The 24548-nt window shown below is 38.1% G+C and overlaps 1 protein-coding gene across 2 annotated transcripts in view; it reads right to left on the reverse strand.

The window, feature by feature from the left end:
* Positions 1–4187: 4187 nt before the first annotated feature.
* Positions 4188–24548, reverse strand: part of pot1 (protection of telomeres 1 homolog) — a 57212-nt gene continuing 36851 nt past the window's right edge. Inside the window, exons 11-19 of one of the 2 annotated variants that reach the window (XM_061924670.2) lie at positions 13689–13873; positions 13539–13630; positions 13434–13463; positions 13189–13345; positions 9181–9389; positions 5800–5935; positions 5643–5719; positions 5481–5575; positions 4188–4489 (exon numbers count right to left, since the gene is read on the reverse strand). In XM_061924670.2, the coding sequence (XP_061780654.1) occupies positions 4220–4489; positions 5481–5575; positions 5643–5719; positions 5800–5935; positions 9181–9389; positions 13189–13345; positions 13434–13463; positions 13539–13630; positions 13689–13873 (1251 nt within the window). In that variant the 3' untranslated portion in view covers positions 4188–4219. The remainder of the gene's footprint in view (positions 4490–5480; positions 5576–5642; positions 5720–5799; positions 5936–9180; positions 9390–13188; positions 13346–13433; positions 13464–13538; positions 13631–13688; positions 13874–24548) is intronic. The other variant, XM_061924672.2, reaches the window with a different exon arrangement.

The raw sequence follows: 24548 nt of genomic DNA on the forward strand, positions 1-24548 counted from the left end.
GTGAGGCCCCGGGGGACATTTGTGGCCCTGCAGCTCCTGTTTTCCATGTTGTCGGGGGTAAAAATGTAAGGAAAAAGTTGTAAGTTGTAGCTACGGTAGTTTTGCTACCGTTTACCCCAGAGTAATTTAACTTGTACACTGTTAGCATGCTAACATTAAAGTGCTAACTTCTTTTGTTGTTGCTAAATTCACTCTTTTTTTCTCTACTTCCCCAGCCATACATCTTAGAGTCATATAACTTGGTATGTGACACTTGCAAACATTAGCATGCTAACATTAAAGTGCTAACTTTTTTTTTTTTGCCAAATTTTCTCTACTTTCCCAGCCATACATCTTAGAGTCATATAACTTGGTATGTGACACTTGCAAACATTAGCATGCTAACATTAAAGTGCTAACTTTTTTTTTTTGCCAAATTTTCTCTACTTCCTCAGCCATACATCTTAGAGTCATATAACTTGGTATGTGACACTTGCAAACATTAGCATGCTAACATTAAAGTGCTAACTTTTTTTTTTTGCCAAATTTTCTCTACTTTCCCAGCCATTACATCTTAGAGTCATATAACTTGGTATGTGACACTTGCAAACATTAGCATGCTAACATTAAAGTGCTAACTTTTTTTTTTTTTGCCAAATTTTCTCTACTTTCCCAGCCATACACTTTAGAGTCATATAACTTGGTATGTGACACTAGCTAAATATTATCATGCTCACGTTAGCTTGCTAGCATGCTAAAATAGCATAATTACTTTTTTAGCTAGTTTTGAAACCGTTTCACCCAGAGTCATATAACTTGGTACGTGACACTTGCAAACGTTAGCATGCTAAATATTATAGTGCTAACAATAAAGTGCTAACTTTTTTTTTTGGCTAAAGTTACTCTTTTTTTCTCTACTTCATCAGCCATACACCTTAGAGTCATATAACTTGGTATGTGACACTAGCTAAATATTATCATGCTCACGTTAGCGTGCTAGCATGCTAACATTAGCATAATTACTTTTTTAGCTAGTTTGGCAATCGTTTTACCCAGAGTCATATAACTTGGTACGTGACACTTGTAAACTATTAGCATGCAAATGTTAGCATGCTAACATTAAAGTGCTAACTTTTTTTGTTGTTGCTAAAATTACTTTTTTTCCCCCTCTACTTCCCCAGCCATACACCATAGTCATATAACTTGGTATGTGACACTAGCTAAATATTATCATGCTCACGTTAGCTTGCTAGCATGCTAAATTAGCACAATTACTTTTTTAGCTAGTTTTGAAACAGTTTCACCCAGAGTCATAACTTGGTATGTGATACTTGCAAACATTAGCATGCTAACATTAAAGTGCTAACTTTTTTTGCCAAATTTTCTCTACTTCCCCAGCCATACACCTTAGAGTCATATAACTTGGTATGTGACACTGGCTAAATATTATCATGCTCACGTTAGCTTGCTAGCATGCTAAATTAGCATAATTACTTTTTTGGCTATTTTTGAAACCGTTTCACCCAGAGTCATATAACTTGGTACGTGACACTTGCAAACGTTAGCATGCTAACATTAAAGTGCTAACTTTTTGGGGGGCTAAAGTTACTCTTTTTTCTCTACTTCATCAGCCATACACCTTAGAGTCATATGACTTTGTATGTGGCACTAGCTAAATATTATCATGCTCACGTTAGCGTGCTAGCATGCTAACATTAGCATAATTACTTTTTTAGCTAGTTTGGCAACCGTTTCCCCCAGAGTCATATAGCTTGGTACGTAACACTTGTAAACTATTAGCATGCAAACGTTAGCATGCTAACATTAAAGTGCTAACTTTTTTTTGGTTGCTAAAATTACTTTTTTTTCCTCTACTTCCCCAGCCATACACCATAGTCATATAACTTGGTATGTGACACTAGCTAAATATTATCACGCTCACGTTAGCTTGCTAGCATGCTAACATTAGCATACTTTGTTTTTTTTTGCTAGTTTTGCAACCGTTTCACCCAGAGTCATATAACTTGGTACGTGACACTTGTAAACTGCTAGCATGCAAATGTTAGAATGCTAACATTAAAGTGCTAACTGTTTTTTTGCTAAATTTACTTTTTTTTCTCTACTTCTCCAGCCATACACCTTAGAGTCATATAACTTGGTATGTGGCAGAAAAACAATTAAATATGCGTATGCATTGACCTGATCACAGATTCATAACAATCCATCTGTAATAATGAAAAGAAACGCAAAGTGAATTCAAGTAAATTATCATTTAAAAAAAATTATTTGTGTGATTAATCGGCAACTATAAATAATTAATGCAACCATTGGTGTTTGTTATCAGCATATTTTCAAATTGGCCGCCACATACTTGACTATTCGTTAAGTGGCCCTTTGTGGAAAAAGTTTGGACACCCCTACTTTTATTTTGAAATCGCTGAAATAGAAAGTTTTACAAACACAATGTTTCAATTCGCTATCATAAACTAGCGCAATAAGATGACATTTATTTTGAAAGTCTCCTTAGAACTAGACTAAGCTAACATGGAGCTAAAGTGCAAGGTGCTGAGGTCAGAGTTCAAGGAGTGGGCGTGGCCGAGGGTGATAACATGGACGTGTGGAAGATCTGGTAGAACGTTTCTTTGTGGTCTTCTTCTTGGGGCTGATAGGACCTCAAACACAAGTCCATCCATGGACGTCCACCTGCACACGCACATTTTTTTTTTTACATCTTACACAGCTCTACTGCACAGGTGTGTGACAGGTTTACAGGTGTGTGATATGTGTTCAGGTGTGTGACAGGCGTCTAGGTGTGTGACATGTGTCCAGGTGTGTGGCAGGTGTCCAGGTGTGTGACAGGTGTTCAGGTGTGTGACAGGTGTCCAGGTGTGTGACACGTGTTCAGGTGTGTGACACGTGTTCAGGTGTGTGACACGTGTCCAGGTGTGTGACATTTGTCCAGGTGTGTGACATGTGTTCAGGTGTGTGACATGTGTTCAGGTGTTCAGGTGTGTGACATGTGAGTGTTCACGTGTGTGACATGTGAGTGTTCAGGTGTGTGACAGGTGTCCAGGTGTGTGACAGGTGTCCAGGTGTGTGATATGTGTTCAGGTGTGTGATATGTGTTCAGTTGTGTGACATGTGTCCAGGCATCCAGGTGTGTGACATGTGTTCAGGTTTGTGACATGTGAGTGTTCAGGTGTGTGACATGTGTCCAGGTGTGTGACATGTGTCCAGGTGTGTGACAGGTGTTCAGGTGTGTGACATGTGTCCAGGTGTTCAGGTGTGTGACATGTGTCCAGGTGTTCAGTTGTGTGACATGTGAGTGTTCAGGTGTGTTGCATGTGTCCAGGTGTTCAGGTGTGTGACAGGTGTCCAGGTGTGTGATATGTGTCCAGGTGTGTGACAGGTGTTCAGGTGTGTGACAGGTTTTCAGGTGTGTGACAGGTGTTCAGGTGTGTGATATGTGTCCAGGTGTGTGACAGGTGTCCAGGTGTGTGATATGTGTCCAGGTGTGTGACAGGTGTTCAGGTGTGTGACAGGTGTTCAGGTGTGTGACATGTGTCCAGGTGTGTGACAGGTGTTCAGGTGTGTGACAGGTTTTCAGGTGTGTGACAGGTGTTCAGGTGTGTGACATGTGTCCAGGTGTGTGACATGTGTCCAGGTGTGTGACAGGTGTCCAGGTGTGTGACAGGTGTCCAGGTGTGTGACAGGTGTCCAGGTGAGTGACATGTGTCCAGGTGTGTGACAGATGTTTGACATGTGTCCGCGTGTGACATGTGTCCGGGTGTGTGACATGTGTCGAGGTGTGTGACATGTGTCCAGGTGTGTGACATGTGTCCAGGTGTGTGACATGTGTCCGGGTGTGTGACATGTGTCGAGGTGTGTGACATGTGTCCAGGTCTTTGACAAGTGTTTGACATGTGTCCGGGTGTGTGACATGTGTCCGGGTGTGTGACATGTGTCCAGGTGTGTGACAGGTGTCCAGGTGTGTGACAGGTGTCCAGGTGTGTGACATGTGTCCAGGTGAGTGACATGTGTCCAGGTGTGTGACAGATGTTTGACATGTGTCCGCGTGTGACATGTGTCCGGGTGTGTGACATGTGTCGAGGTGTGTGACATGTGTCCAGGTGTGTGACATGTGTCCAGGTGCGTGATATGTGTTCAGGTGCGTGATATGTGTTCAGGTGTGTGATATGTGTCCAGGTGTGTGACATGTGTCCAGGTGTGTGATATGTGTTCAGGTGTGTGATATGTGTTCAGGTGTGTGATATGTGTTCAGGTGTGTGATATGTGTCCAGGTGTGTGACATGTGTCCAGGTGTGTGACATGTGTTCAGGTGTGTGATATGTGTCCAGGTGTGTGACAGGTGTTCAAGTGTATTGATAGGTGTGTGATACATGCCTGTGATGTCCCCTGGTGGACACAGACGCTCCACAGTTTGACGAATGCTGTCCTGGGCCTCCTGATTGACTGCGGCGTCTTCTGCTGACACTTTGAAGAAGGACTCCTGATGAAAGACACATTATTATTTTTACTATTAATATTATTATTATTACTATTATCTAAATAACTTTTAGCAACAAAGACAATATTCTATGATATACGGTATTTCATCCATTACTGCACAGTAGGAATAAATAAATACATGATACAAGTCTTTATTAGCCCTCCACACACACTTATTTATATTTACATGAACATTGTGTGACATTAAACCTCCACACACACTTCTATATACTCCCTGTGCCCCTATAACACTAACAAATCACCAAAAATGATTACCGGGCGGGGCACCGCTGCTGCCCACTGCTCCCCTCACCTCCCAGGGGGTGATCAAGGGGATGAGTCAAATGCAGAGGACACATTTCACCACACCTAGTGTGTGTGTGACAATCATTGGTACTTTAACTTTAACACACTCAAATACTACTTACTTTGAATATGAAAACTTCATGAGCTACTCAAACCTCAGTGTACTCACTAGTACCTTAAATGCAATGTATTTTATCAGGACTTTAAAATGAATGCAGTTAATAGTACTTTAAAATCAACAGATTTGATAGTATTTTAAAATCAATGTACTCATTGGTACTTTAAAATCAGTGTGTTTACCAGTACTTTGAAATCAAAGTACTTAATTGCACTTTTTAAAAATCAATGTACGCAATCGTACTTTAAAATCAATGTATTCGTTGGTACTTCAAAATCAGTGTACTCATTGGTAGTTTAAAAAAAATCAAAGTACTCCTAAGTACTTCAAGTCAATGAATGTAGTAAACAATGTTGACAGTAGGTTGCATAGTACTACTAAGACATATAGTACATGATGATGGATGACTAGCACACACTAGATAGTTGTGCTATCATACAACATCAGCACAAGTTCACTGTCATCACGTCATGTCACATAGAGAGAGTGTGTGTGTGTGTGTGTGTGTGTGTGTGTGTGTGTGTGTGTGTGTGTGTGTGTGTGTGTGTGTGTGTGTGTGTGTACTCACAGCATGTGTCCACAAGAAGACGTCCAGGGTGTCGGTGGGGTCCTGCAGCTGGAACTTCATCAGCAGGACAAAGTCCAGCAGCTGGACGTTGAACACTGCCATCCAGAGGAAGAAAGAAGTATTAGCGTCTGACCACCAGGGGTCAGTAGAACACAGTGTCACCTTCTGCAAGAGTCTTCTGGTCCAGAAGTCCATCAGCGGGTGGTTCTCTCACGGAGGACTGGGAGCATCGCTGGCACCTAAAACAGCCACAGACTGTAGGTGGCGCTACACACACTCAAAGCAGCGACGTGAGCGAGGACCTGTCCAGGGTTCTGACCTGTAGAATCTCTTCCTGCCCCTGAAGAGGAAAGGTGCCGTCGGGTGGAGCAGCGCCAACACACCTCCTGATGACGTCAGCGGGACTACGTTGTGGTAGTCGGCTGCTAGGTCACACGCCTCCTTCAGGCTGCAACCTGCAACAACACCAACAATTACATTATTAGTCCACTTCAGGGTTATATCAATTCCAACATAACAATATGTTGTTGAAGAACATTAAAATAAGAAGTCTGGTGTAGGTTTTCCAGAGACTTTTATTTTGAAATATCTTTGACAGTGTCACATCTGCTTCCTTCCGTACTTGCACTAACTTGCTTTCTCTGTGCCGCCATCAAGCAGATCACTATTGTATAAACCATGTATTAACAACCATTACTACGTTTGTGTAATATTTTTGTTGTGTTCTAACAACATCAAAGTGGAATTTGCAGCTTTGTTGTTCACTAGCTACTTGCTAGCATCTCCTGCTACGTATTATTATCACACTGCAGCAGGGAAGTCCAAACACTGAGGGCCACACACTAAAAAAGGAAAGCATGCCGAACCATTTAGATTTTTTTCATACATGTTTGTCACAAAAAACATTTATTATGGGTCTACAGAAAATGTGAGCAAATCTGCTGGGTCAAAAGTATACATACAGCAATGTTAATATTTGCTTACATGTCCCTTGGCAAGTTTCACTGCAATAAGGCGCTTTTGGTAGCCATCCACAAGCTTCTGCTTGAATTTTTGACCACTCCTCTTGACAAATTGGTGCAGTTCAGCTAAATTTGTTGGTTTTCTGACCTGGACTTGTTTCTTCAGCATTGTCCACACGTTTAAGTCAGGACTTCGGGAAGGCCATTCTAAAAAACTTAATTCTAGCCTGATTTAGCCATTCCTTTACCACTTTTGACATGTGTTTGGGGTCATTGTCCTGTTGGAACACCCAACTGCGTCCAAGACCCAACCTCCGGATTGATGATTTTAGCTTGTCCTGAAGAATTTGGAGGTAATCCTCCTTTTTCATTGTCCCATTTACTCTCTGTAAAGCACCAGTTCCATTGGCAGCAAAACAGGCCCAGAGCATAATACTACCACCACCATGCTTGACGGTAGGAATTGTGTTCCTGTGATTAAAGGCCTCACCTTTTCTCCTCCAAACATATTGCTGGGTATTGTGGCCAAACAGCTACATTTTTGTTTCATCTGACATCACATGGACAAAGATAAGACCGTCTGGAAGAAAGTTCTGTGGTCAGATGAAACAAAAATTGAGCTGTTTGGCCACAACACCCAGCAATATGTTTGGAGGAGAAGAGGTGAGGCCTTTAATCCCAGGAACACCATTCCTACCATCAAGCATGGTGGTGGTTATGCTCTGTATACACATTTATAAATGTGTATATATACATGTATATATATATATATACATACACATACATACATATATAGATATACTGTATATAGACATATACATATGTGTATATATACATACATACATATATAGATATACTGTATATAGACATATACATATGTGTATATATACATATATACCAGCGCCCCCCGCGACCCCAAAGGGAATAAGCGGTAGAAAATGGATGGATGGATGGACGGACGTGTGTGTATATATATAAATGATAAATGGGTTGTACTTGTATAGCGCTTTTCTACCTTCAAGGTACTCAAAGCGCTTTGACACTACTTCCACATTTACCCATTCACACACACATTCACACACTGATGGAGGGAGCTGCCATGCAAGGCGCTAACCAGCACCCATCAGGAGCAAGGGTGAAGTGTCTTGCTCAGGACACAACGGACATGACGAGGTTGGTACTAGGTGGGGATTGAACCAGGGACCCTCGGGTCGCGCACGGCCATTCTTCCACGCCATATATATGTATATATATATATATATATATACTGTATATAGACATATACATATGTGTATTTATACATATATACCAGCGCCCCTCGCGACCCCAAAGGGAATAAGCGGTAGAAAATGGATGGATGGATGGACGGACGGACGGACGGACGTGTGTATATGTATATATATATATATATATATATATATATATATATATATATATATATGTGTGTATATGTACATATATATATATATATATATACATATACACACACACACATATATGTGTATATATATATATATATATATATATATATATATATATATATATATATATGCATATATACATATACACAAATGTATATATATATATATATATATATATATATATACACATACACACGTGTATATATACATACACACAAATGTATATATATATACACACATACACACATGTGTATATATACATATATGTATATATACACCTATATACATGAGTATATATACATACACACAAATGTATATACATATATATACACACATACACACATGTGTATATATACACCTATAAACATATGAGTATATATATAAACATGTATATATATATATATATATATATATATATATATATATATATACACACACATATGTGTATATATATATACACACACACACATATGTGTATATATTTACATATGTGTATACATATACACTGTATATACACATATATACATGTGTAAATATACATATATGTATATATACACATGAATATATACACATGTATATAAATACACTGTATATACACATATATACATATGTATATATACTGTATATACACATTTATACATGTGAATGTATACACACATATATACACACATATACATATATATATATATATATATACTGTATATATGAATAAATAAATAAATGATAAATGTATAGCGCTTTTCTACCTTCAAGGTACTCAAAGCGCTTTGACAGTATTTCCATATTCACCCTTTCACACACACATTCACACACTGATGGAGGGAGCTGCCATGCAAGGCGCTAACCAGCAGCCATCAGGAGCAAGGGGTGAAGTGTCTTGCCCAAGGACACAACGGACGTGACTAGGATGGGAGAAGGTGGGGATTGAACCCCAGTAACCAGCAATGTGGCAAGAAATACAACAATAATATATAAAGCTAAACATGTTGTAGACTTGATATTGTCTACTACTTGTGACATTTGAGTAATAGTGTAGAAACAATGACTAAAGTGCACATGTTACAAAAAGGTGGTATTACACATCATGTTGCAAAAAGGTGTTATTATACATCATGTTGCAACATTCTAACCCTTTATAAACATTACAATTTCTTGATGTGCTGCTTGTGCAAAGAGCTAAAGTCATGCACAATCAACAGCGCCCTCTGCTGGTTGCACCAAGTAGTGCACGTCCTCGCCAACATGAAGGCGGAGGACAGAACGTGTTGTGATTGGTCGACAGGGATCAAATGCAGCAAAGGTGGGGTTTTTTTTTACCTGTGAGGAACATGAGCTCTTTGGTCTTGCCCTTGGACACCAGCTGGGCCGACATGTGGACGTTCACAATGCGATCAGGCGGTCCTCGCAGCAGTTCTCCGGGAACGTGGACCTCGCCAGACAAAGTCCACGGCGGGGGAGTGTAGGGTCCGCAGTTGGCCGACGCCTCGAAGAGGCCTGCCAAGTGCTGGTCGTCTGGGACGTCCTGCCTGACGGGGAGACATCCTTAGCTGTCATGGAGCCGGCAGCACTCGTGCACACTACTAAACCACACACAGTACCTTGTGCGTTGCCACACGTCTACACAATCATCCATGTGCGCTGACTTACTTTCACTGCACACTACTCCTCTAGGAAATGCTAACTGTTCCCATGTCAACATGCTAACATTAGCATGTTAGCATTTTTGGTAACTTAATACATACTTGCCAACCTTGAGACCTCCGATTTCGGGGGGTGGGGGGAGGGGGGAGGGGTGGGACGGGGGCGTGGCTAAAAGGGGAGGAGTATATTTACAGCTAGAATTCACCAAGTCAAGTATTTCATATATATATATATATATATATATATATATACACACTTGTTCACGAGTGGGGGAAGAGTGGATCGTGAGATCGACAGGCGGATCGGTGCGGCGTCTTCAGTAATGCGGACGCTGTATCGATCCGTTGTGGTGAAGAAGGAGCTGAGCCGGAAGGCAAAGCTCTCGATTTACCGGTCGATCTACGTTCCCATCCTCACCTATGGTCATGAGCTTTGGGTCATGACCGAAAGGACAAGATCACGGGTACAAGCGGCCGAAATTAGTTTCCTCCGCCGAGTGGCGGGGTTCTCCCTTAGAGATAGGGTGAGAAGCTCTGTCATTCGGGGGGAGCTCAAAGTAAAGCCACTGCTCCTCCACATCGAGAGGAGCCAGATGAGGTGGTTCGGGCATCTGGTCAGGATGCCACCCGAACGCCTCCCTAGGGAGGTGTTTCGGGCACGTCCGACCGGTAGGAGGCCACGGGGAAGACCCAGGACACGCTGGGAAGACTATCTCTCCCGGCTGGCCTGGGAACGCCTCGGGATCCCCCGGGAGGAGCTGGACGAAGTGGCTGGGGAGAGGGAAGTCTGGGCTTCCCTGCTTAAGCTGCTGCCCCCGCGACCCGACCTCGGATAAGCGGAAGAAGATGGATGGATGGATGGATGGATATATATATATATATATATATATATATAAAATACTTGACGTTCAGTGATATCTAGCTATATATATATATATATATATATATTTTATTATATATGTATATATATATACTTATTTTATTATATATGTATATATATATATATATATTTTAATATATATATATATATATATATATATAAAATAAATACTTGAATTTCAGTGTTCATTTATTTACACATATACACACACATAACACTCATCTACTCATTGTTGAGTTAAGGGTTGAATTGTCCATCCTTGTTCTATTCTCTGTCACTATTTTTCGAACCATGCTGAACACCCTCTCTGAGCATTGATGTGTGGCACGCACATCAAATGCACTAGATAGCAGTATTGTCCTGTTTAAGAGTGTCACAACATTGCTGTTTACGGCAGACGAACTGCTTTACGGTATACAAAAAAGTGACTGCTGTTGTTGTGTGTTGTTGCCACGCTGGGAGGAAGTTAATGAAACTGCCTAACAGTAAACCCACATAAGAAACCAAGAACTCGCCCTCCATCATTCTATAGTTATAACGTGATTGGGCAGGTACGCTTTCTTATATTGTGGAGGACCTGAGTCCGCCTGAATTTCGGGAGATTTTCGGGACAAAATTTGTCCCGGGAGGTTTTCGGGAGTGGCGCTGAATTTCGGGAGTCTCCCGGAAAATCCGGGAGGGTTGGCAAGTATGACTTAATATGTTCTAACCAAAAAAATCATGGCTTTTGATATCTTGGAAGTATGCTAACTGCTCCCATGTCAACATGATAACATTAGCATGTTAGCATTTTTGGTAACTTAATATATTCTAACCAAAAAAATCATGGCTTTTGATACCTTGGAAGTATGCTAACTGTCCCCATGTCAACATGCTAACATTAGCATGTTAAACTTTTATTTTCTAACCAAAAAATCCTGGATTTTGATACTTCGCACCATCTTAGAAGAATGCTAACTTCTCCTTTGTTAGCATGCTAACATTTTATGCTAGCATTTTATACATATTTATTCATTTAAACCTAGAAACATTGATTTTGATACTTGGCGCCATCATAGAAGAATGCTAACCTCTCCTATGTAAGCATACCAACGTTTTATAAATGTTTATTCACTCAAACCTAGACATTTTTTATTTTGATACTTGGCACCATATTAGGAGTATGCTAACTTTTCCTATGTTATCATGCTAACGTTTTACGATAGCACTTTTGCAAATTATATTTGTTTGAACCTAAAACTCATGGCTTTTGATACTTGTTGCCATCTTAGAAATATGGTAACTTTTCCCAGGATATCATGCTAACATTTTATACTAGCATTTTTGCTATTTTTACTTGTTCAAACCGAGAAATCATAGCTTTTGATACTTGTTGCCATCTTAGGAGTATGCTAACTTTTTCTGTCAGCCTGCTAACATTTTATGCTATAATTTTTGCTAATTGTATTTGTTTACCCTAAAAATCCTGGCTTTTGATACTTGGCACCATCTTAGGAGTATGCTAACCTTTCCTATGTTATCATGCTAACGTTTTACGTTAGCACTTTTGCTCATTTTATTTGTTTGAACCTAAAAATCATGGCTTTTGATACTTGTTGCCATCTAAGAAATACGGTAACTTTTTTCATGCAATCATGCTAACATTTTATGCTAGCATTTATGCTAATTTTATTTGTTTAAACCTAAAAATCATGGCTTTTGATACTTGTTGACATCTTAGAAATATGCCAACATTTTTCCATGTCAGCCTGCTAACATGCTATGCTAGCATTTTTGCTAATTGTATTTGTTTACCCTAAAAATTCTGGCTTTTGATACTTGGCACCATCTTAGGAGTATGCTAACCTTTCCTATGTTATCATGCTAACGTTTTACGTTAACACTTTTGCTCATTTTATTTGTTTGAACCTAAAAATCATGGCTTTTGATACTTGGCACCATCTTAGTAGTATGCTAACCCTTCCTATGTTATCATGCTAACGTTTTACGTTAGCACTTTTGCTCATTTTATTTGTTTGAACCTAAAAATCATGGCTTTTGATACTTGTTGCCATCTTAGAAATATGGTAACTTTTCCCAGGTTATCATGCTAACATTTTATACTAGCATTTTTGCTATTTTTATTTGTTTAAACCTAAAAATCATGGCTTTTGATACTTGTTGCCATCTTAAAAATATGCCAACTTTTTCTATGTCAGCCTGCTAACATGTTAAGCTAGCATTTTTGTTAATTATATTTGTTTACACTAAAAATTCTGGCTTTTGATACTTGGCACCGTCTTAGGAGTATTCTAACCTTTCCTATGCTATCATGCTAACGTTTTACACTAGCACTTTTGCTAATTTTATTTGTTTGAACCTAAAAATCATGGCTTTTGATACTTGTTGCCATCTAAGAAATACGGTAACTTTTTTCATGCTATCATGCTAACATTTTCTGCTAGCATTTTTGCTCATTTTACATGTTCAAACCGAGAAATCATAGCTTTTGATACTTGTTGGCATTTTAGAAGTATGCTAACTTTTTCTATGTCAGCCTGCTAACATTTTATGCAAGAAATACGGTAACTTTTTTCATGCTACCATGCTAACATTTTCTGCTAGCATTGTTGCTAATTTTACATGTTTGAACCGAGAAATCATAGCTTTTGATACTTGTTGCCATTTTCGAAGTATGCCAACTTTTTCTATGTCAGCCTGCTAACATTTTATGCTAACTGTGATCGTTTAGCCGAAAAATCCTAGCTTTTGATACTTGGCACCATCTTAGAAGCAGGTGAATCCATCTCGCGTGAAATCCCTCACATGGTTGAGCACTTGCTGCAGTAGAGTTTGAGAGCCTGGTGGAGTCCGCGGGGCTCGTAGGACCTGAGCTGGACTCTGACGTGGTGGACCCCGCCCGGGACGGCGCGCTTCAGCTCGCGCAACGTCAGCGGCCTGAGAATGTGGTCGCACGTCCTCCCTGCAGGACGGCCCCAAAAAGGGCGACGGAGGAACAAATCAGGCGAAAGAGCGAAAAGAAGCTCCTGGCATGAGAAGAGGTTTCATACCTGTGAGACACTGCGGTGAAGCGCCACATACTGAAACACACACACAAGGACAACATTTGCATTCAGGCCTGTTATGTCAGCGACGACATGGCGCCAAGATCTCACCTCCACCTGGTCTGGGAGAGTCCCACACGTCCCACAGCAGCGAGTCGCTCAGCGTGTGTTGGTCGACCTCGTCCTGGAACGCCTCCGTCGCCCTGCAGGTGGAGCAGGAAGTTACCCCGAGGTGCCGCCGACCACGGTCACATGACGCACCTCTTCAGCTGCCGCACGTCAGGGCAGTCGTCGGGGAGGACGCGGATCCCCTTGCCGTACGCCGTGCCGCCGTGCAGGTGGAAGGACAGGTGGTTGACCTCCTCTGGTTGGCTGCTGCTCAGGCCGGGCACCTGCACCGACCCCGGGATGGCTCGCAGGTTGTAGATCCTCAGGAAGTCTCCTGGCTGGTGGGAGAGAACACGATGATGAGTCAAGTCAGTATTCACAGAACCGGGGGGTCGTTTGCGACTCGAGCTTTGTTTGTAACAATTGTTAACATTCTTATATTAGCATGCTAACATTTTTGCAGGTATACACTAGGCTGACCATATTCTGAAATCCCAAAAAGAGGACACATATATCACACATCTTTGGAACTTAGATTCAATATCCCTCTTCAAATCAAGACTCAAAACACACCTATTCCTGCTTATTCATTGTAATCATCTTTTCTTCTCTATCTTTGTTGTTTTTTATCCAATTTGATTTTATTGTTTTGATTTTGTACGGTGTCCTTGAGTGCCCAGAAAGGCGCCTTATAAATAAAATGTAGTATTATTATTATTATTATATGCGTGGCAAGGCGGGCAGCACGCCAAGGCCGGGACTAGGTGAAAATCTGCCAATGATACTCGAACTTGCTTTATAAATAATATATTTATTTAAATAAAGCATTTTTTCTCCTCTGTTGACAGCAGTGTTGGCGCTAAGAATTTTCAAAATGGGGTCCCAGGGACCCCATCAAGTCATAAAAATGGGGTCCCACAGTAAATTAGACTTTTTTGTAAGCGTTTTGAAAAAAAAAAGATAAATGTATGCATGATCCTGTTATATCTCACATTCTATATTGTGTTTTAGAAAAAGGTTGTCATAAACGTTACTTAATTCATTAAAAAAAAATTATAAAAAAAGAAAACAAATTTGTATACATATGTAAATGTATTCAGTTATAAACATTCATTCACTTTCTTCTTTCCTTTATGGATCTAAACTTTATCCCTGCAGGTAGTTTTTTCTATGTTTTTATTGAATAAGTTGTAGGTGTATTTATTTCAGTATAAAAGTGCAAAAAGTGTTTTGCTTGGGTCATGAAATGATAATGGTGTGCCAGGGCATAAATACATTTTATATTTAACACTTAAATCTCTGGAGTCTACATCAACTTCAGATCTATCCCTCATTTCAAAATGTTTTAGTTTTTTTTATGTTGTTTTTTTGTTTGTTCGTTTTCCGCCCTTTTTGTCAAACAAAACTATGTTTTTAATGGCAAACACACAAAATATGCAAAATCTTCCACCAAAAATATTTTTCAAAGTGGAATATTTGATGTGAAGTAATGGGAACCTTGGATAGGTCAATCATTCATAATAACATTGATTTTGATTCAATATTATGTTTTGAGCAATGACAGTTTGAAAGAAAAGAAAAACAGCTTTGTTTTATTAGTCAACATTGCAACTTTTTCTAAATTACATTTAACCTTTAAGCTTTTTTATTTCACTTTTGTTATGTTTTTGTTTATTTTAATAGTATTATTAGAATGTGCCGTGGGCCTTTAAAACATTAGCTGTGGGCCACAAATGGCCTCCGGGGCACACTTTTGACACCCCTGCTATAGATAATAAAAAATTAAATGTGATAAATCTATGGATAAAAAGCAGAGCCTGGCGACGCATGCATGTTTATCATATCTCTCTCTCTCTCTGTGTCTCTGCCCCTCCCTCATGAATGCTGCTGCGCGCACACCTCCACAATTTGTTTCGTTTTTAACCCCTTCTTAACCCTGGACGTACATTGAAAAGACACGCAACCTTAACTCAAAATGCCGGACATTTGAGGCATTTAAGAAACTCCGCCCGGACAGGCCCGCAAAAGAGGACATGTCCGGTGAAAAGAGGACGTATGGTCAGTCTAGTATACACCTCAGCATCAAATGTTTTGTGACTTGATGGATGATACCTGTTAGCATGCTAACGTTAGTGTGCTAGCTTTTTATTTTTATTTTTTAAGGTAAATGTTGTAGGTCAACACCTCAGTCATATTTTGGTGCTTGATGCATGTTAGCATGTTAGCATGATAGCATTTTAATCGAGTTTTTGAAGCTCCACACTTCAGAGTAATATTGGTGATGAAGCATGTTACAGTTAGCATTTTAGCGCATGCTAGGTTTTTTTTAGCTAAATTAGCAGGTATGCAACTGAGTGTCATATATTTTGGTATTTCATTCTTGCTAACTGTAAACATGCTGTTAGCAATTTTACATAGTACTGTTAACATGCTAGATTTTTAACTTATATTTTTGTTACCTGCCACATCATTTAGTTGGTCTGCCACAATATTTTACGTGGCCTACCACATTATTTATGTATCCAAGATTATTTCATGTGGCCTACCACATTTATGTGCCGTGACATTATTTTATGTGGCCTGCCACTTCATTTTTGTGCCGCGACATATTGTACCTGGCCTGCCACATTATTTATGTGCCACAACATATGTATGTGGCCTGCCATATCATTTATGTGCCACACATTATTTTATGTAACCTGCCAAATTACTTTATGTGGCCTGCCACATTATGTGCCACCATATTATTTATGTGTCGGAAGATTATGTTATGTGGTCTGCCACATTATTTTATGTGGCTTACGACATTATTTACGCGGCCTGCCACATTATTTATGTGTCGCAACATATTGTATGTGGCCTGCCACATTATTTTACATGCCCTGCCACTTAATTAATGTGCCGCAACAATATTTTATGTGACCTGCCACTTTATTTATGTGCCACAACATATTGTATGTGGCCTGCCAAATATTTTTATGGGGCCTGCCAAATTACTTTACGTGGCCTACCACATTATTTATGTACCGCAAGATTATTTGATGTGGCTTACCACATTTATGTGCTGTAACATTATTTTATGTGGCCTGCCACATTATTTATGTGTCGCAACATATTTTATGTGGCCTGCCACATTATTTTACATGCCCTGCCACTTAATTTATGTGCCGCAACAATATTTTATGCGACCTGCCACGTTATTTATGTGTCACAACATATGTATGTGGCCTGCCATATTATTTATGTGACCTGCCAAATTACTTTATGTGGCCTGCCACATTATGTGCCACCATATTATTTATGTGCCGCAAGATTATGTTGTGTGGACTGCCACATAATTTGGTCTGCCACATTATTTTATGTTGCTTACGACATTATTTACGTGGCCTATCACATTATTTATGTGCCGCAACATATTGTATGTGGCCTACCACATACTTTATGTACCGCAAGATTATTTGATGTGGCTTACCACATTTCTGTGCCGCAACATTATATGCCGCGACATTGTTTTACCTGGCTTGCCACATTATTTATGTGTCGCAACATTATTTTATGTGGCCTCCCACATTATTTGTGTGCTGCAAAAAGACCTAATGTGACCTGCCGCTTTATTTATGTGCCGCAACATATTGTACGTGGCCTGCCAAATTACTTTATGTGGCCTACGACATTATTTATGTGCCGCGACATTATTTGATGTGACCTGCCACATCACCTAATTGGTCTGCAACAATATTTTATGTGCTGCAACGTTATTTTATTTGGCCCGTAAAAGGCACTTTTTGGCTAAATGTATTTGTCCTTTCAATTTCAACAGAAACATTTACTGCATGCGGTGGCGTATCTTTTACACTTTAAAATCAATTCATGATGAGAATAATTTCATTTTATTATTATTTTTGTATTCCTTATCCAATCCCAAGTAATCCTGTTGACAAAAAACAGCTTCATGTTGCATCCGCCTGCAGATGGCGCTGTTGGATCTAATGTGGTCACTAAAGGGAGTCTGATAGATGCCTCTGAGAGGACTTCTGATGTTTGTCACGACAAGCCTGTAGCTGACAAATATGTCCTCCTCATCATCATCATCATCATGAGCTCGATGCAGAGCTTCAGTCATGGACGTCAGGAATTCCACGGAAGCATGTGATTGCGTGGAAGCCGACGAGTGACTCACAGAACATCTCCAGTGAGGCGTCGCGTACGCACCGTCTGGCAGAGAAAGGCCACAAACGCAATGCATGATGGGAGTATTTGGACCGCTGACCTCACACCAGTGAAAATACGAGGAAAACGACCAAACGCATCCTGAGCTTAAACCATCAGTGTGGTTAGTTGTTGTCTAAACAGCCTGTTGTATCAGATTACATGCATGCACTACACGTATAATCCACATGGGGGCAGCAGAGGACTTATTAGCGGTGAACCTGCAAGATTGCCACAAGGAAGAAGATACTTTTGAAGCGATACATAGCCACATTTGAAAGAGCGAAGGTAATAAAAATGTGTTTTGTTTTTTATCTGACATCAGTACGAACAGTTAATCTGTAGATGCAAGGTGAAATCACTTAATATTTCATCATTTAGTTCATAGTAAAACTGTGTTGAAAATGTGCTTCGAGTCACTTTCACCTCACTCTCTCAGCTTCCGTCTGCTCCAACGTCTCACTCTTCCTTTGTGCTCGCCTCTATAAGCAGTAGGTCATCCTCCGTATATTCAGCTTCAAAAAGTATCTAGTTGATAGAAAAGCGCTATATAAAGCTAATTATTATTGTTTGTTTTATGCCAATTTCATCAAAACAAACATACTTTTTTTTTATATGGCAAAAACACAAAATACGGCATGCATTATTTCCTCCTCAAAAATATTTAAAATTGTAATATTTGATGTGAAGTAGTGGGAACCTTCAATAAGTCAATAATCCATAACATTGATTTTAATTCATCACTATTCTTTAAACAATTACGTTTTTTTGTTTGTTTTCAATCACATTAAAATTATTTAGAAAAAATATTTCAAAGTGTAATATTTGATGTGAAGTAATTGGAGGAATGATTTTATTTCTTTTTTTTATTTTTATTTTTTTGAAAGACTGTTCTTTTGTTTTTGATTTTTAAACTATACTAAAAATTTTGGGGAACTAAAAAGGGCCGCACTCAAGTGTTAAGAAGTCATACGTTTGTTTCTTTTACTTTCGTTTATAAGTTTTTTGTTTTTTTTAATATTATTTCTTTTTTTGTTTTATGCCCATTTTATAAAAACAAAACACTTTTTTTAAACTTTTTTTTTTTATATGGCAAAAACATGCATTATGCATTATTTCCTCCTCAGAACTATTTCATTGTGTAATATTTGATATGAAGTAATTGGAAAGTTTAATAGGTCAATAGTTCATAACATTGATTCATTACAATTAAAAAAAATCACAAAAATTCTTGTGAATCCAAAATGTTCCCACTCAAAAAAAGTGTTAAAAATAGGTCATACTTTTTCCCCCCCCATTATCGCTTTCCATCCATTGATTATATATATATATTTTTTTTCTTTCATGTTTTTGTTTGTTTGTTTTATGCTCCTTTTGACAAAGAAAACTTTGTTTTTTATATGGCAAAAACACAAAATTGTCAATACCTGGACTGAGAGGGTTTTGTTTTCCCGAGATGCAAGTAAAGCTGGATCGGACATGGCTTGGAGGTGAATACATATGTATTTATAACACTAACAAACTACAAAAAAAGGAAGCAAACAAAAGGAGCGCACAATGGCGGAGAACAAACTTGACTAATAAAACAAAACTTGCACAAAGGCAGAAACTATGAACAATAAACAAAAACTTACTTGGCATGGCATGAAGCATGAACTATAGTAGACAGGAATATCATGGGTAGCAGAGGTAGTATGGATAGATAGATAATGTCACCAGGACAAACAACAGAAACAGACCGGCTTAAATAGCAGTGACATGATCAGTGAAAACAGGTGCGTGACATGACAGGTGAAAACTAATGGGTTGCTATGGTGACAAAACAAACAAAAATGGACAAAGAGTCCAAAAACAAAACCGAACATGACTAAAATAAAACATGATCACACAGACATGACAAAAATATGGTATACATTATTTCAAACGTGTTAAAAATAAGTCATACATTTTAGTTTTTTTCACTTTCAGTTATAATTTTTTGAGGGTTTTTTTCCTGTTATTTCTTTATGTGTTTTTTGCCGATTTCATAAAAACAAACTTACTTTTTTATATGGCAAAAACACAAAATACAGTATGCATTATTTCCTCCTCAAAAATATTTCAAAGTGGAATATTTGATGTGAAGTAGTTGGAACCTTCAATAGGTCAATAATTCATAACATTGATTTTAATTCATTCATCATTAAAAAATATATATCACCCAAAAATTCTGGGGCACCCAAATAGGTCCCACTCATAAAAGTGTTAAAAATAGGTCATACTTTTTTCCCCCCATTATTGCTATCCATCCATCGATTATACTTTTTTAGTATTTTTTCAAGTTTTTGTTTGTTTTATGCTCCTTTTGACAAAGAATACTTTGTTTTTTTTATATGACAAAAACACAAAATATGCAATATTTTCCCCCAAAGCCTTTTCAAAGTGTAATATTTGATGTGGAGTAATTGGAACCTTAAATAGGTCAATAATTCAAAACATTGTATTAATGTATTATTATTTATTGAACAATGACAGCTTTAAAGGAAATATATAAATATAATAATATAATAATTATTATAGTATTTTTAGAATGTTCCACAGGCCGTTAAAAATGAGCCCTCGGGCAGCACTTTTGACAGACCGGCTTGAGTCCATCTCGCGGGCATGAATTCAAAGTGAGACCCCGGAATGAACAAACGCCTTCAAGATGAGTGTTATTAGGTGGCGTGACGGCGATGAAACGAATCTAAAGAACCAGGGAGGCGCGTCAAGAGCCCGTGGTCGCCTGCGGGGGCGAGAGCTGATTCTCACAGAGTCACGGCCTCGACATCGGACAGATGATTATTTCATTTAGCAAAGTGCATGACCGCAAACTAACTCGCGTTTGCAAACGCTTGCCGAGTCGTGCACATTCTCTGGAAGAGTGCGCAACATTTCCCTCGTGCACAAACTGTTGAGGATTTATTCGCATGACAGATGAGCGCCATTTCAAAAATGATTATAGTAGTTATTTTTCCAATTAGGAAACAATCCATGAGAGCAGTTATAAGACAACATGTGGCTCAAAATAGTTGAAATGTACATTAATCTTACACTAATCATGGGAATGACTGCATTTTGAAATATTGTGTTTTCATTGTAAACATTACAATAAGGCGGAGCCATATCCCCATGCTTTGTGAACATATTTTCCTATAGAGCGAACCGGTATATAAGGCGCACCCACTAAATTCGAGAAGAAAAACATATATTTTTCCATATATTAGCCACGTCGGACTATAAGCCGCAGATATATACGTTGTTAAATGAGTTATTTACACAGAAAGTCTATTTAAACACCTTAATTGTTTCCAAACATCTCTGCAACACGGCAGTAAAACGGCTGATCAAACAAAACAGAAGTCATCGTCAAGGACCCACTAGCTGCGCAAGCTACCTCTCCAATCAGCTAAACAGACTCAATAACTCCACGGTGACGTTTTGGTGAATTTACTGAGGAATGTGTGAAACTGAAACCATACAAAAATAATGTCATTGTGAGTTAATAATAACTATTATTTGTAATATAGCTATTCTACTATTATTATTACTAATAATAATAACAGACACGAATCCATGAGAGTACAAAACGCTTATACTTCCCGTTCAAGGCATTAAAACAAAAGTAAATGATCAAACCACACAACACCTGCAGTGGCGATTGTGTCCAAAAGAAGGCGCAATAGCACAAACAATAACACACCTTTTCAGTGTATTTGCTTGTGTTTAATGAAAAGAAAACATTTTGGCCGCTAAGAAAAAAATCCACAAATTAGCCACAGTGCCTTTATAAGTCGCAGGCTTCACTGCAAAAAGTCAGTGTTCAAAAACAAGAAAAAAAAAATACAAAAATTAGTGGTATTTTATTTAAATTAAGCACAATTATCTGCCAATAGAACAAGAAAATTCGGCTTGTCAAGACTTTCCAAAACAAGTAAATCTAGCTAACCTCAATGAACCCAAAAATACCTTAAAATAAGTATATTCTCACTTACTCAAGTGCACTTTTCTTGGTAGAAAAAAAAGAGACCTTTTTGCTCAATATGTTGAAAAATAATCTTAAATTAAGTAAGTGCTAGTCCCATTATCTTGATATAATGATATGCGCTCGGCATCATGATTTTTTTTCATGCTTGAAGTAAGAATTATTACTTTAAAAAAGTAGTTTTATACTTGTGAGTGTTGATGACACAGCTTTGCATCAGTTGATATTCTAGTTTCAAGCATGTTTTACTCAATATAGGTCATCAAATCTCAGCAACAAGCTGTAATATCTTACTGAGATCATTTAGGACCAAAACCCTTAAAACAAGTAAAACACTAACATAAAATCTGCTTAGTGAGGAGAATTATCTTATCAGACAGAAAATAAGCAAATATCACCCTTATTTGAGGTATTTAATCTTACTTAGATTTCAGCTTTTGCAGTGTATGGCAAGAGATAAGCTAGCTTCTACGTCAGCACAAAACACGTTTGGGTTTGTAATACACAACACTGTGATAGTACACCAATCTGTACTGACTAAAAAAACATGAACAATCATAATACAGTATCTGTAAAGTATTATTTCATGTTTTGTTATGAAGGTGTCTGTTCTACATTAAATATATACTTGCGGTGTGTATATTGTACATATTATATATTGTTATGAAGGTGTCTGTTACTACATTATATATATACTTGCAGTGTGTATATTGTACATATTACATATTGTTATGAAGGTGTCTGTTACTGCAATACATATATACTTGCAGTGTGTATATTGTACATATTATATGTTGTTATGGAGGCGTCTGTTACTACATTATATATATATATATATATATATATATATATATATATATATATATATATATATATATATATATATATATATATATATATATATATACACTTGCAGTGTCTACATAAAACATATTACATACCTGCCAACTTTTGAAATCAGAAAAACCTAGTAGCCAGGGTCCAGGGGCCGCAGGCCCCGGTAGGTCCAGGACAAAGTCCTGGTGGGGGGTTCCTTCGCCCCCCGACGCAAAATGATTATTAGCATTCAGACAGGTTAAAATGTTGCTAAAACCATCACTTTTCTATCAGTCACAGTGACTTTTCAAAACAAAAATATTACAGCAAAAATCATATGGGTTGATTGACATGTTTATTCTGTAAGCTAACTTCAATAGTTTGAAATTATTTTGACAGTTAATGCCAGTTATCCTGTCAACCTTTCACAAGACTTCAATTTGTTAATTGAAAGTATAAACAGTATAAACACTTTTTACAGTAAACAAATGGTAAAACAGTACTAAACAATTCCATTAAAAAAAAATTGGTGTCATTATTAACTTTCTGTCCAAGCTTGTATAATCTACTGTCTTGTTCAATTGTAAAAAATATTCTGTGCCTAAAATTCACATTTCTATCACAATTATCATAATGTAAACATAGTAAGCTAACTTCATTAAAATTAATAGTCCTGTCAATAGCATGGAATTACAATTCAAATGTAGTTTTTTTGTAAGCCTTTCAAAAGAATTCAAAATATGAAAAATTAATGAAAATTAATTTAAGCCATTAGACACTTGAAAGTGGCACATCACATCTCTAATGTAATCATTTTAACTTTTCAACAGAAATAGCACTGCAAAAATATTAAGGACATACTCCTGTATTTTGGTAGTTATGCTTCCAACATTTAACAAGATTTCTTCAACTTGGACTTGAAAGCATAAATAGTATAAACACTTTTAACAGTATAACAGTACTAAACAATTCCAATAGATAACATTGGTGTCATTACCTTTTTGTTTGCTCAATTATTGCCTCCATAAATAAAACTTTGGCATTTATCACATCCAAAGAATCTGTTTGGGCGACAAAAAACGTTGAAAGTTTTCCACTTGTATCGCTAGCAACGGCATTAGACTTGTGTTTTTTTGTCCCAACGTGGTCTTTTACATCGCTAATTCCTCCGTGTCCGATCGAAAAATCTTGTCTGCACAAGGTGCAATTCGCGTAGTTTTCACCCTTTTTGGAACGGATAATTATTCCCGGATAGGCTTTTGAATATTCTTCACGGAATGACTGCAGTTTTCTTTTCGGTTTAAGACTCGTATGCGATTTTTCTCCGGCTGATTCCATGATCGTTCGCTCGTTTGGAAACAATGGCCTCGTGCTTGGCAGCGGTGCTATAAATAGCCTCGCGCATGGCATTCGGAATGGCTCGATAGGAAGTTACGGGAAGCAGTGTCGATTGTCATTGTTGTTATGCGATTTCGTGAATAAAACTTAAAAAAATATTTTTTTTTTAATGAATGAAAAACCGTATTTTTTATCACTGCAACCGTAACCCGGAATAGGTTGATGAAAACCGTACTAATTACGGGAAAACCGGAGTAGTTGGCAGGTATGATATTACATATTGTTATGAAGGTGTCTGTTACTACATTATATATATACTTGCAGTGTCTACATAAAACATATTACATATCGTTATGAAGGTGTCTGTTACTACAATATATATATACTTGCAGTGTGTGTATTGTTCATATTGTTATGAAGGTGTCTGTTAAAACATTATACAGTATACATCCTTGCAGTGTGTATATTGTACATATTACATATTGTTATGAAGGTGTCTGTTACTGCAATACATATATACTTGCAGTGTGTATATTGTACATAGTATATGTTGTTATGAGGTGTCTGTTACTACATTTTATATATATATATATACATACACTTTCAGTGTCTACATAAAACATATTACATATTGTTATGAAGGTGTC

This window comes from Nerophis lumbriciformis, linkage group LG29 (genome assembly GCF_033978685.3).
Source record: "Nerophis lumbriciformis linkage group LG29, RoL_Nlum_v2.1, whole genome shotgun sequence".
Classification (NCBI taxonomy): domain Eukaryota; kingdom Metazoa; phylum Chordata; class Actinopteri; order Syngnathiformes; family Syngnathidae; genus Nerophis; species Nerophis lumbriciformis.